Source organism: Stegodyphus dumicola, chromosome 11 (genome assembly GCF_044657685.1).
Source record: "Stegodyphus dumicola isolate Sdum_Otavi_A_Nest chromosome 11, ASM4465768v1".
NCBI classification, from domain to species: domain Eukaryota; kingdom Metazoa; phylum Arthropoda; class Arachnida; order Araneae; family Eresidae; genus Stegodyphus; species Stegodyphus dumicola.
In genome coordinates this window covers 63,719,614-63,735,081 of record NC_140778.1, presented here as the reverse complement: position 1 = coordinate 63,735,081, position 15,468 = coordinate 63,719,614, and the positions used below count along the sequence as shown (strand labels likewise).

The 15,468-nt window shown below is 32.2% G+C and overlaps 1 protein-coding gene across 4 annotated transcripts in view; it reads left to right on the top strand.

Moving 5' to 3' along the window:
• Nucleotides 1-4,062: 4,062 nt before the first annotated feature.
• The window catches only part of LOC146994053 (uncharacterized), a 30,941-nt gene continuing 19,535 nt past the window's right edge, over nt 4,063-15,468 (top strand). Inside the window, exons 1-2 of one of the 4 annotated variants that reach the window (XM_085826757.1) lie at nt 4,063-4,181; nt 7,499-7,677. In XM_085826757.1, coding sequence (XP_085682883.1) covers nt 7,588-7,677 — 90 coding nt within the window. In that variant the 5' untranslated portion in view covers nt 4,063-4,181; nt 7,499-7,587. Of the gene's footprint in view, nt 4,182-4,947; nt 5,636-5,697; nt 5,805-6,164; nt 6,184-7,498; nt 7,678-15,468 lie in introns of those variants that run through there. The other 3 variants (XM_085826755.1, XM_085826756.1, XM_085826758.1) reach the window with 3 other exon arrangements.

Sequence of the window (15,468 nt, the reverse complement as noted above, 5' to 3'; positions counted from 1 at the left end):
TTCCGCGCCGCTCTCAAAGAGGACATAGGAGCAACCACTTCTGAACTGGTGTATGGAAAGACTATCCGTCTCCCAGGAGAGTTTTTCAATCCGACACCTCCGGATGCGTCCCCCAAACAGTTTGTGGAGGATTTAAAATCTCACTTTGCCAGTGTCCGCCCGACCACGACTTCTAGTCACGGCCAGCGAACATGTTTCATTCATCCACGCCTTCACAAGTCCACATATGTGTTTGTTCGAGACGACGGAGTTAGAAAACCACTTCAAACTCCTTATGATGGACCATTTAAGGTGCTAGAAAGACGAGATAAAACGTTTGATCTCGAAATAAAAGGGACTAAGCAAACGATCTCCATAGATAGACTGAAACCCGCTTTTGTAACCATGGACTCTTCTCAAGTTGCTTCCAAGAGTGTGAAAAAAACTTCGGACAATTGTATCACCCGTTCTGGACGATTAAGCCGACCCCCGCATCGGTATGTCACATTTCGTTGACACTGCGGAGGGAGTATGCAGCGGCAGCGCCAAACAGGCGATACGGACTTAAAAACTGTACAGAAAAGCGCCAATTGGCGAAACAGTAAACCCGTTTGGCAAACCTACAGGCTGACGGGGAGAGAAGAATTTCCCCCGGCAGTCAAGCGGAACTACTTCAACAAAGGTGTGCGTCTCTGCTTCGCCGAGATATGTAAACTTGTGTACTCGCATCTGTACTGTGCTCTGAATTTCTTAAGCCGTTATAATGTACCCGGCAACTGTTACTTTTCCTTATTAAATTTGATTATTAATTGTAACATGTCTATCTTAACTAAGATTTCGGCTTTCCTAGTTAATGTTAGGGATATTTTCGTATGCACGTGTTACTCACACGTACATCAAACCCTTTTGGGGGTAAAATCATCCACTTCATCGGGTTTTTCAAACAAAGCAGTCAGTGGTCCTGTTACTACCTGCTGACCTAGAGAAATTTCTCAGAAACTTTTGTTCGAAAAAAACGAATTTCATATTTTTAAGAATTTCCATTCTGACAGCAAGATTTTGTTATTTTTCATATATAGATGAAAAGAAACTAATTTGTTTATAATAAAGAAGAAAAAAATTAATAAGCTTATTTAAATTTTTACACAGCACCGATTAAGGAGACGAAATTTAATTTTCTTTATAAATATTTTTCTCAGACAATACTTTAGTGTTTTTCAAATTACGAGAATAGCGCGTTAGTGCATGCATTTTCAAATCAGATTTATTTAATTAATATATATGGATATGCCGAACAAGCACACTTTCGCACACATACCCTGTATATTAGTACATACATAAAAATGAAATAAAATTTGAAAACAAGCAATTTAAAAAACTACTGTATTGAAAAATTATTGAAAATTTGTTTTTACCTCATTTTTTTTTTCGTTATATACATTCACTTCAGTTTTTTTATATGCATTTACTTAATTTATTTTCTTATATGCATTTACTTAATTTTATTTTGTTATATGCATCTGTTAGTGTTTTTGAAAAATTTTTAGATTTTTTGAGTATGGCAAAGGAAACGAGATCTATCAGCCGAAGGCAATGAATGTCTCCATGGACGACTTTCTAAGTAAAACGTACTCATGTTCATGTTACAGATAGAAAAATCACAAAATTCAACCAGTTCGTTTGTTTTGGTTCGAATACGAGTCGAAATAGCAATAATCAGATATCTTAGCCAGGAGGCCATTGATTGGATTTGACAGGTTTGCTAACCTAATAAATAGTATTTAATAAATATAATATTATTAAACGAATCGGATTTATAAAAACCAAATAAAATTCTTATATCGAACACAACTAAAACTCGATATAACTTACACTGATAAACTGATGTGTAATAACACTGATAAATTAAAATACTAAACGGAATATACATTAATTCTACATAGATAATTTTTTGTAATTTATTTCGCTGGGAATGTCTGGCCGCAAAATCCTGATTATATATACCCTTATTTTAAGGTTATCACATATCTGATGGTTTGACTTTTACCTCAAAACACAAAGAATCCACAAAATTCAGTAAAATTAATAACTTTATTTCCATGTTGAAAATTCTCTGAATCTTTTCAAATATAAAAGCACACGCGCCAAGCAGTTTGCTTTAAATAAATATATGCAGCAACGAGAAGATGCGCTTTTGACAGCAACTCGTTTCGAAAATCGAAAATTTTTCTAAATGTAAGAGATTTGTCGCTTAACTTAATTTTTCATTAAACAAAAAAACAAAATAGAATCGCATATTATTAAAAGAATTTTATTGATAATTCAGATTCTGAAAACAAGAACATTGTTGTTATAAAAAACAAAGAAAAAATAAACAACATATTTCATTCAACGGGGGCCAACTTTGGCGCATGAACTTTTCAACATAAAAATATTTGAAGCATGTTATAGATAAAGGTTTATTTGATTATGGCAAAGTACTCGATGGTTATTTGCCTAAGGTGAAGGATGCCTTCGTTCGAGGACTGCCTAACGGAAATTAGCTTGCATACATGTTACACATATGGAAAACTAAGAATATCATCCTGGCAACCAGCTCGTTTCCCGGGATTCGAACCCCGGACAGAACCACCAGTTGTTCCGTTAGACTCCGCTCAGTCCCTGGTGGGCTGTCCGATAACGGAAAAGTTCAAAATTTCATATTAGAGGAAAAGTAGTAGCATAGTATAATTCGAAGTTATTGCCATTTCAGTAATGTGAAGAGATTTCAAGAATGTTTAATTATTTTATTTAGCTTATGACAAACTAAATAAAATAATTAAACATTCTTGAAATCGCTTCTCTTAACATACTGGTAGTTTGACCTGCATTCAAACCCCCGTGAACAAGCTGATTGCATGGACGTTATTACGGTTTTAACTTTTTGTCGTGCGAGATTGTTTCCCTTAGAAAATCTGTCACGAAAGCATACCTCCCCTTAGACAGATCGCCTTCACGTGCTTAATAATCTAACAAGCCAAACCAAACACATTCCGAGCGAGGACTCGTAGTGAAGGCACGTCATAATGAAAAGCTAACTAAAATTGGCACATATTCACATTAAACATGGGCAGCAAAAATTCGCTAAATCTGCTATGCAGGCAACCCATTCGTCAGGATTTGAACCCGCTTCAAACTATTAGTATTCAACGATTTTACCGCTACTTCGTTGGTGGCCTTTTGTAGTATCTATAAGAAAAGTAATCGCAAAGACACAATCATTGCGTACCGACGGATGAATTAAGTTCGGAATTTAAAGAATAACTTTCATCCGCGCTATTGCTGTTAGCATTGACATTTGGACAGATGTTAATTTATTTTAAATTCTTTTAATGTAATTAATTCATATCTTTAAATAATTGATCTTCTGACTGTAATTTTTTGTGCGGAGTATATCTAACTCTTCCGTACACTAACTGTTTTAATTCATTTACACTCCATTAATTTTAAGAGATTTTATATCGATAGATTTCTTTCCAAAAATGTTTCAAGGATTACATATATTATTCTTTAGATTTCAAAACATTTTGGATATAAAATCTTAATAATAAAATTTTTAAAACAAATATTTCTAGAAATTCCTTCGGCGTATTCATTTATTCCATTTAGTTGAAGTTTCGAAAAATAGAAACATTACTCTCATTCTCAAGAATATCTTCCTTTCAACATTCATATAATTTTTATATGTCAGTTCGCCATTTCTAGGGAGCATAGAGCCACACATACGAGTACAAAACTTAGGCATGCTGAAAGCACAGTTTTAACATTTAAGAATGTAAAAAGAAGAATATACCATTATAATAGCGCGCATTTGAAATACGAAGGCAAACAAGAAAGCTGGTTGCAACATTTTATATTTTTTCCTGACGAATCAGAAATTGTAACCATTTTTCAATACAAAAATAAAATATTTGATTCTATAACATATAGGCATAAGGGCGTCCTCCGTTACAATTCTTACCTCCTTGCCTATTCTAACCTCGTTTCGCCCATCGGTGCAGAAAGACTTAGCGGGTGCAACAAAAGACATCTGTCTACTTCAAGGTGGTTAGAATAAAAGGAGGGAGGGTTCGCAGTTTCCTCCACTATCGGGGAATCAAACTCCACCAACAAGCGGCGTTCATGTTTGTAACTTCAAAACATTGCATTACGGCTGTGGAAACGTATGTGTTTTTAAGCTGTTCCATGCATGCATTTTCCAGTAAAAATAGGTCAAATTTATAATGAAATGCTTCGCTATTGTTAGTTTTTTGTTTTAAAGTTATAAAGATGATATCCGTAATTTACTACGTACAGAAAATCATTAAGAAATAGTTCGAAATCTAAATGCATGTGCATAACATTAAAGCCTTTAAAAATGATGTTTCTGCATGTTTCAAGAATTTGTTTAGGTTTTATTAGAAACCTGTTGGATGTACTTCCCAGTTTTTCCTTTAAGAAGTGATATTTATGATTTATTCACAATATTATAATTTATTAAAGAATCATTTAAAATAATTTTAACCTGAAATTAATAGCAGAGAATTATCTAAATAAATAGTCACAGGTTGCATTTTTTTTAAATGAAAGTTCTAAATAGATTCTTTTCACAACCAACAACCTTATAACAACAAGAAAATAAATATTAATAAAATAAAACAGATTTATGTGAATTCAGTGATTTCAGTTTATGTGCGTTTCATATTTATGAATCTCAAAGAAATTGCCTTTAATTAAGCTGAATTACAGAAATATACCTATACCTATATTTTTGGATACATCTTTCCCACATGTTCAGTTGTGTAAATATTTTCCTTACTTTTATCGCTATACTTCCCACAAATTTGTAAATTTATGCAAAAAAAAAAAAAAAAAAAAAAAATAACAACAGAAAAGTTAGTTTATCTTGATCAAATGCACAAATTATATTCCTAACAGTTCACAAAATTTAAAAATTGATAATAATTAATACATAATGAAAAGCATTACTTTGCTTAACACCTTTACAATTCATAAAAACAGTAACAATTGATTTCTTATTTTTAAAGAAAATTATAAAACAATTTACCTAAAATGTTCAAATTATAGAGTTTAAATCCTAGCGTATATCATTCCATGTTAAAGAACGAAGATACCAGCTATAAACAGAAACGTTAGAAATGTATTTAAGGTATTTGGATTATTATTAAGTATTTTTTTTTTTCACATCTGGAAAGAAACCAACATGACGTGATATTTTTTAACATATTTATCAAATTACATAGAAAAAGAAAATCAATACTTACGAATGAAAAGTAATCTTAGGAATCTTTTTCGAAAATCTGTTTGTCCATCCATATGCAACACAAGTTGACATGCTTCAAAAAGAAAAGGAAAAAAAATATTGCAATTACAGACTTTTTGCACAAGTCACAGCGATAACAGTAACATGGCCACTAAGCTTCACCTTTTGAGTTGAACCTTCCCTCCTTCTATTCTAACCTCTTTGTGTGCATATCATAGTATTTCCTTTGTAACATTTACAGATAAGGAACTCTACAAATTTATGCCTTGTTTAAAAATGAATATTTTTTGATTATATTACAAGAAGAAGCATAAACGAAAATGGAAGAAATATTACTTGAAGAAGAATGCCAAGGTAATTTCTTAATTATGTAAATTCTGTAGTTATTAATATGCTGATGCCTGTGTGAGGGAAGGGGGAAAAACATATAAGTATTTGGACAGTGATGTTTTTCATAATGATAATATAATAAATGATTGTAAAAAAGAAGAAGAAAATATGTCTTTTTATCGCACTTTTATAAGTATTTCACATTTTTTATAGCTCATGAAAATAGTAGAGAAGAAATTGAAAATTTCATAATATGATAGAATATGTGTATAATACTAGAGTAAAGAGGAAATGTTTCTTATAATTAGGTATTTCATGTTCTGTGTAACGAATATTAAAGAACGTGCTTTAAAATTTTTTTGATAATCAGGTAGAAAATTTTATAACGGGGTAAACAGGCAAAAATGCTTTTGATATGGAATCAGCATTTTTTAGAGGTTGCGGGAGAGAGAATTTTAAGAATTTAGGAAAGTATTAGGTGGCAAAATTTAGGAGCCATAAAGCTTGCACAGGTCAACGGAAAAAGTCTAGCACTGGCCCTGCTGCTGATTTCAAATTTTATTTAAAACTCTGTATGTTTATCTTCATTCAATAAACTTACTATTACAGTTTGAATGGCATTCATTTCCATATCATTGCATCAGCTTCATTATTTTTAATTTTTATAGCTAAGCTTTTTGTCTGCTGTATCACAAATTAATGATCTGAGCATCTGATTGTGTATTTATTGAATTTTTTATCATATTATTTTATTCCACAATTTAATGTTATTATTTCTCACAGAGTTTGAGAATGAGAGTAATGTTTCTATTTTTCCATAACATATAACCTTTTCTTTATCATCATGAGTAGTAAATGGGATTACTGTTATAATGCTACTGGAATTAAAAAGTAATTCTGTTTCTTAGACCTTATACTGCTTTCAGTTATTTAATTTATGCTTTAATAATGTATTGTATTATGTATTGATCCCAGCATTGATCATCCTCTTCTTCCTTTCATTCTGAATATATGATGCTATGATCATTTTATTGCATAAAAGAACCGATGAATACTTTAATAATTTCAAAAACATTTATAATAAATCTTCTTTTTCTAGTTGAAAATTAAGAGCTAAATTATAAATTTCTGATGTCATATACTGTCTTGAAACAGCTAGGACAAAAAACCATAAAATAATACAAATTCTATAGCTACTTAAGGAGAGTTTGCATATAATTTTGTTTATAGTCACATCAGTGAACTTTCAAGTTAATTTTTCTTAAAAGGTATTTGATTTCAAGCTTGCTATTTTATTTTCGAAAAACAAATATAGTATAAAAAGAACATAAACACATGCTTTACAGAAGACCATTAAGTAACTATACATAAGATTTCAATTTAATGCATTTTAATTTTTTGAAATTAATTTAGGAATCTTGAAGTGTTCAATCTCTTTTATAAAACACTATTAATATGCTAATAATGAATTGTTAGTAAGTGTGCCTACTTTCTGTAACATTCCTATATCACTGATATTCACACATCTTAAAAATGATAATATTTAAAGATTATTAGATATTACAATTAGTTTTTTTTTCCCCACTCAGTGTGATAATGTTGTGCTTTCTTTCCTCATTTAAGGTAGATGAGAAAACAATTCTTTCATATTTCTCTAATAATTTAAAATTTGGTTAACACAATTTTAAAATAATTAATAGAATATAATAAATTTTTGAATAGCTTTATAATTCCTTTAATTTTCAATTTTATGTTTTGAAACAAAGGATTTCGATTATGGATATAATAATAATAAATAAACTCAACTAATTATAATATTAAAAGGTGTTAAGCCATTATTATTCTAATTTAAGAAATCAAAGGTAATAAATTTGTTTCATTTTATAGAAGATTCATTGAAAGATTTCTACATAAGAAATCTTAGATATTTGACAAATTTTCCTGTTTATGAGATACCTACCAAAGTGTTAAGACACATGGCTGTAATTCTGCATCGGACTTCATCAGAAGATTACTGGAAAGAATATATTGAAGAAATGGGTATTTCAAATCATCTAGTTATATCAGTAAGTTTCCTCATATTTGTTTAGCGTTTTTAATGAAGATTCTGCAATCAAATTTCTGATTTGAAATTTTTAAAACAAGTTGATGAAATTAATTTATTAAATAATGATTTAATAGCTATGGTGATTGCTTGGTTTTATTATTTGAATTTTTAAAAACAAGTTAATAAATATAATTTATTAAATAATGATTGAAATGTACTTAATTATTAAATTTGGTATGAGATCAGAGTAATTAAATTCCTTTTTTAAGTATAAATATGAAGAAATAACTAAATAAAATTAAATTTCAGATACATTTATAATTTCTTTAGGTAATTTGTATTCTTTCCATTAAGTTATTTCTTTTGATCATGTGACTAATAGCAGTTTTAATAAAACTCTAATCATTTTTAAAATTTTATTTATTAAGATACATTAATTTTTGCTACATTTCTGATATCTTTAATGCATGAATAATCTATATTCATAGTCCTAAACTATCTTTAATAAAAGTTTTTAAAATATTAAGGGGTAGAAGAATAGTTTATATTTCATTAGTTTTGAGGACATGTAGTGAAAAAACTAAGTGCTGTAATTATGTTCAGCCTGACAAAATATATAAAAGAAAATGAGTTCTGAGCTTTAATTTTAGAGTTGTGGTAAACCATGAAATAATCTTCCATTTGTAGTATACTCTGAATCCTATAAAACTTCTGATGGCCAATAAAAAAGGTTTACGTACAGTGTTTTACTAGGGCAGTTGACTTTTTATACAACATAGGTATGCACTGATATATGAATATTTTTCTGTCAAGATTTTGAGAAATATTTCTTGAAATTTGTGACTTTCAAAAATTCTGGGAATGGACTACATAATCAAGAAATAGCAAGTTTGATATGCCATGAATGAATAAAATAAATTTGCAATGCATCTGGATAGTCTATCTCTATTGTTACTCTTGTCTGTTGTTACTGTTTTTATCCAATAGCCTTATATTTACTTGTTAAGCATTCATCAGGAATGACTAGAACCTTCAATCATTTAACTATCTCATCACAGGAAAGTTGCTCTCATTTTGCCACAAGGGCCAACCATATTACATCTATGAAGAAGAAGTGAATAACATACACACACGGCCAAGCTTATATGCCAGAGTTGCCTTTATCTTTAGTTTTGGATTAACAGTCCTCTTCTGTTAGCTATTATGTAGTCCAGGATAGCACACTCCTATTCTAAACCTGTACATTTTAAAATACAGTAGACGTACGTTTTTACGAACCTCTTTTTTACGAACACTCTCGATTTGACGAACTAGCGAATGGTCCCGAATACACTCCCATAGATGTAATGTAATTTTGCGCTCTTATTTACGAACTACAAATCAGGAAAATCTCTTTTTTGCAAACTCAGTTTTCATACTTCTGCGTGTTTCATTGGGACGAAGTGTAAAGGTCAAATAAAATCTCCAACTATTTTGAGGCAGCAAGCGCGAAACATTCAAAGAAGTACAGTAAGAATGGAGGGGCGGAGAAGAGGGGGAATTAGGACAAATTTATGGTGTTGTTTGTTGTGGGAGGCTCTCAGAAGAGCATCGGCCTGATGTTGTTGGGTGGGGGTGAGACCATTCGTGTTAAAGGGCTTTGGGTTGCTTCTAAAAGAGAGTTGTTGCTTTTTGTAATGTCATAGTCATTTGATCTGGACAACTCAATCAGTGAAGTCTCGTTAGTCGAGAGGGAGATTGGGCCAGTTTTTGTTAAGTAAGATTCTTAGAGCTATGTCGCAAATGAAGAAACAAATTTGTTTAGCGGTTGAAATAAAGAAGAAAATTTTAAAAGAAGTTGACGAAAAAATATTGAGCAAGACACAAATTGTTCAGAAATATGGAATTCCTAAAAATAGTTTATCGACGATTTTAAAGGCAAGAGAGAAGATCTTTGGAGCTAAAAACGGAAACGATGAATGTGGACCCTCCTCTCGAAAATATTTTCAAGAATCAAAACACCCAAATTTGGAAAAGGCTTTGCTTGTTTGGTTTCAAAAGATCAGAAGCTTAAACATTCCAATTGATGGAAATGTACTTAAAGAACAAGCACACTTTTTTGCTTCCAAATTAAACATCAAAGATTTTAAAGCATCGGATGGTTGGTTACAGAAATTTAAATTTTGGAATGGTTTGAGTATCCGGAAAGTATGTGGTGAAAGTGCAGCAGTAGACACGTCATCAGCAAATGAATGGAAAGAAGAAAAGTTGAAATTGCATCTTTCTGAATACACTGCAGATGACGTTTTTAATGCGGACGAACAGCTTTGTTTTTTAAGATTTTGCCAGAAAGAACATTAGCTTACAAAGGAGATAAATGTGTTGGAGGTAATAAAGCTAAAAAGAGACTTACAGTTTTGATTGCAGCCAACATGACTGGGTCACAAAAATTGCCTCTGCTCTTTATTGGAAAATATCTGAAACCAAGGTGTTTCAAAAATGTTCAGAAGATTCCTGCTGCATATTATGCTAATAATAAGGCCTGGATGACTGGCAACATCTACGAAAAATGGTTGAGAGATTTAAATAACCGTTTTTCAGCAGAGAAGCGCAAAGTTCTCCTAATCATGGACAATTGTACTGCACACATGGAAGTCACTGGGCTTCAGGCAATCCGTGTGGAATATCTCCCACCAAATGCAACTGCAGTTTTACAGCCAATGGATCAGGGGATAATCAATAGTTTCAAGCAAAAATATAAGACAGTGCTCTTGCAAAGAGTAATCCTTGGCTTAGAAAGGTAACAACCTTATCAGATTGATATTCTTGGTGCAATGCATTTATCAATCAGTGCATGGAATGATGTTTTAGATGAAACAATTTCTAAAGCCTTTCGACATGCAGGTTTTATTAAAGAAACAGACGTAACTGAAGAAATCCATGACAGTAGATCTCACGACGAAGATGAGGTTCTCATGCATGAACTTCGCCGTAGAAATCCACAGTTGCCAGAACTTTCATTCGAGGATTTTTTAAATGTGGATTCTAATGTCATCTGCATGGAGGAAATATTGAATCACGATATTATTAGCAGCATAATCAACGAGAATGAGAGACTTTCAGATCCAGAAGAAGAAGAAAATGAAGTAACACCAAGACCGACTTTAAAACAAGCTGCTGAATACTTGTCAGAACTTAGACGATTTTTTCAGGCCAGTGATAATTGTGAAATGCCAACAAATATAGAGAAGATGGAGTCTTGCATTGTACAATCTGTTGTTTTAAAACAGACAAAGATAAGTGATTATTTTGTTGCTCAATGACTTAATAAAGGTACGTTTTACAAATATTTTATATTTCTTGTTTGTTTAATAGAATGGATATCATTTATTAAGTGTTAATACTATTAAAAATAATTCCTAATACATAAATAAAAGCATGGAATAGTATCACTAACCTGTCTCGAAAACATTAAAATGTGAAATACTAACAATTCCCATGCCTTTCTAAATTACGAACTCTCGATTTAACGAACTGTTTTCGTAATCCCTACGAGTTCGTAAAAACGAGCGTCTACTGTAGTGAACTCCTCTTATAAGGTATATCTCCCACCTTCTTGGCATGCCTTCGTGGTGTGAAAGTCTGCACACTGGGCACGTATTCCAGAGACCCGTGGTTTGATTCCCGGCGAAGATGTTGCTCATTTTTCATCTCTCTGGCTTTAAAAAAATAATAATAATAATAATAATAATAATAATGACTCTACGGTGACACCCAAACTAAAAGAGTGGTGAATGATGATTCTCCACACCCAGGATTTGGTGATTGGGTCCCCTAAAAACCCCAGTCGCCTTTTAAAATGGGGAGTATATAAGATTATTTCTCCCACCTTCTTGGTGTGGTGGTCTGCATGCTAGGTGCGTGTTCCAGAGGTCTGTGGTTTGATTCCTGGCAAAGCCGTGTCTCATTTTTCACTTCTCTTGCTTCCAAAAAAATACCTAATGTCTCTACACTCTATCATGTAAATTGTCTGTGTGTGCTTTCTGATGCTGGATACATACTAGTATTTTTATGCAGCTTTAAGTTCTTCATAATGGTCCTTTCAATATTTCAAGTACAGAACAAAGTCTGAAATCCTGATTTCCAGTATCCAGTATGATCCACAATTCCTCTGGACCACCAGCGATATTTGTAGTAAATTTTAAAATATTGCTACTGTTGGTGAAAAAAGTAACAGTGAGGTTGTTGAAAATGAAAATATTTTGATTGACAGTTTAGTGGTAAAACTCGACCTGGCGGTTACAAGACTTAAATAATGGAACTTTGCAACTGCACAAAAAAATTATGTCTATCTAAAACTGAAGAGAAAGTACTAGCACAAAAAAAAAAAAAATAAAAAAATAAAAAAAAAATAAAACACTTGAACAATTGTGTCATAAAATATTTAATAAAACAAATAAATATTGAGCCTTTCTTTCAGAAATTTAGTTTTCTTTAAGATAATAAATGCTTCATTATTTCATAGTTTTAATTTTGTAGTTTCTACATGTTATTTTTACTAGATTTAAACTGATGATCTATTATCTAGAAATTTGCTAAGCTAAAGTGCCATCAATTCCAGATCTCAGACTTAGTATTGTTGTATTGAATGGAAGGTCATTTATGCTACAGTATCTGGTTGACTGTTAGTTACGTAATGGTAAATTATCACATATTGCCTTGGCATCTGAACTTATTTAATTCCCTTTCAATACTGAAATATCCATCTGTAGAATTAACATATAACATTTCCATTATATTGTTAGTTTTAGTCCATTTAATCGTTTATTGCAGGTAATGGAGAGCAGACTCCTGATGGCTACTAGAGTTTATCAGGAATTGTCTCTGCCCTCCCATCAGAAGTTTATTGCATCAAATATGAGATCGACATGGCCCGACAAGGGCTGAGAGTATATAAATGATACATTACAAAGGTTTTTTTTTTTTTTTTTCTAGTACATAATGAACAGTTTTGGTCCTATAGAAGTGTGTTTTCTAACTCAACATGTAATTTTCGAGCATTATATATTAAAATTACATGCATAAACATTTGTTGTGTTAATTGTTTACTTGCTGGAAAGAAGTGTAGCTCATTGAGCATCCCTGTTGACAAATATCTTGTCCCATTGCCTCTGTGATATTTATCATTGTGCAGATTTTAATTAATTGCTGTTCTATTGGTGATTATAAACCTATACTATGCTTCAATGTTGTTGATAGTAAGACATAGATGATTTGTCGTCGTTTATCAGCAGTGGAAAGCAACGTAGTCAAGGCATTTTTTATCCGCAAGCACAGAAATCTGTGTTCAAAATATTAAAAGGATAAGGAGTACATTGGAAATGGATCATGACCAGTAAAATAATTTGTTAGCAGGTAATTTGATATGTTGGTGAAATTTTGGTGTGAAACATGAAACCATATTCAGTCAAAAGTCTTTAATCCAGACTCATCGGGACTTCGGCGTTTCCAGATTTTAGATCATCAGTTTAAATCTGGTAAGATGGCATGCAGAAATTATAAAATTAAAAATATGAAACCGTAAAGTATGAAATAAAGAACGATTATGATCTAAAGGGTATCAAAATTTACAAAAAAGCTTAATATTTATTTGTTTACTTTATTAAACATTTCTTTCAATGTAAGTTGTTTAAGTTGCTTTGTTTTATCTGATAATAATTTCTCTTTAATTCTATAAACAGACATAATTTCTTGTTCAGTTATAAAGTTCCGCTGTATAACTGAAGAGAAAATACTAGCACAAAAAATGAAATACTTGAACAATTGTGTCATAAAATATTTAATAAAAGAAACAAATATTGAGCTTTTCTTTTAGAAATTTAGTTTTCTTTAAGATAATAAATGCTTTATTTCATAGTTTTAATTTTCTAGTCTCTACATGTTATTTTACTAGATTAAAACTGATGATCTGGTATCTAGAAATTTGCTAAGCTAAAGTGCCATCAATTCTAGATCTCAGACTTTGTATTGTTGTATTGAATGGAAGATCATTTATGCTACAGAATCTGGTTGACCATTAGTTACGTGATGGTAAATTATCAAATATTGCCTTGGCATCTGAACTTATTTAATTCCCTTTCAATACTGAAATATCCATCCGTAGAATTAACATGTAACATTTCCATTATATTGTTAGTTTTAGTCCATTTAATCATTTATTGCAGGTAATGGAGAGCAGACTCCTGATGGCTACTAGAGTTTATCAGGAATTGTCTCTGCCCTCCCATCAGAAGTTTATTGCAACAAATATGAGTTCGACATGGCCTGACAAGTCCTATAATTGTTGTGTCCATTTTTTGCAGCAATTCCACTTTTTGTTCGATGGACATCGAAACATGCTTTGACTTTGTAGATCCTTTGGCAGCTCCAGCATCGGAAATTCTATTTGACATAATCGAAAGTTCAAGCTTTACTTTTATAAAATTGCTCTAACAGTCTGCAAAAAATAATAAGCCGAATCCAATTCGAAGATTAAGGAACAACGCAATCTGCAACATTAACTGAAATAGATAATTAGATAATTTTAGCTTAGCTTATACCGTCCGTTATACATTAAACGTGCATGCGTAAACGTATTATATGCATGTGCACATAAATATGCGCATGCGTAAACGCCTATGCGCACAAAGTTTTGTCTTTAATCCAGACTGCGGTCCTGCTTTGCGGTCCTGATTATGGGTGTCCGGATTAACAACTTTTGACTGTATTCATCTTTCTGTGTCACTTTGGTTCATTTCCATTTGAATCATATATTGCAATAAAATATGCCGTAATCAATTAATTTTTCATGTCTTAAAATATTTCCTTTTTATATTCTTAGCAAGATATTATTAATTAAATTTTAAAATTCATTAAAATTTTTCTTTACAAATATATATACGAGAGCTATCCAGAAAGTAGATTACGTTTTGGAATAAAAAAATAAACAAAGTATAGGAAACAAATTTTATTATATACAGATGAAAGCCACACTCAAATACTACTTTTCTACATAGTCACCATACAAATTAAGGCATTTATCGTAGCGATGTACGAGCTTGGAAATTCCTTCGTCGAAAAATTCGGCCGCCTGCGCCTTCAACCACTTCGTTACCTCTTCTTGCCTTCCATCTTGCGCAAAACTTGTGGTAACCAAGCTTTTCGCTGATGATTTCGTGCAACAAACTTCGCGAAATTTGTGGAAAACTCAAAGAAAGTTCCGTTATTGTGAAATTTCGATTTTCACGGACTTTAGCATCGACTTTTTCGAGAAGTTCGGCGGTCACTATGCTGGGTCTCCCACTTCGATCTTCGTCGTGAACATTGGTTCGGCCATTTTGAAATCTTATGACCCACTGACGCACTCCACCTTCAGTGATAATGTTGTCCCCATACACTTCACGAAGCTGCCGATAGATTTCTATCGGTTTACAGTTTTTTGCAGTCAGAAACCTTATTACTGAGCGCACCTCGCAGCTCGCGGGATTTTCAATTAACGCAGACATTTCAAACCGTCACAGTATCTGAACGGAGCACAGCACGAACCTCTCACTAGCACGGCTAGATGCAGACTGAGCTGCGCAACGCTCTGACCCCAAGATGGCCGCGCTAGCCCCGCCCCTAGCGGACACAGACGGAAACGTAATCTACTTCCTGGATGGCCCTCGTATGTGTGTGTGTGTGTGATTTATTTTGTTTTAAATCACTTGCTATTAGATCAGAGCTTGATTAAAGAGTGCTATATATGGTCAAAATGCGATTGGAAGTTCTGAAATCAGTATTACTCTCGGAG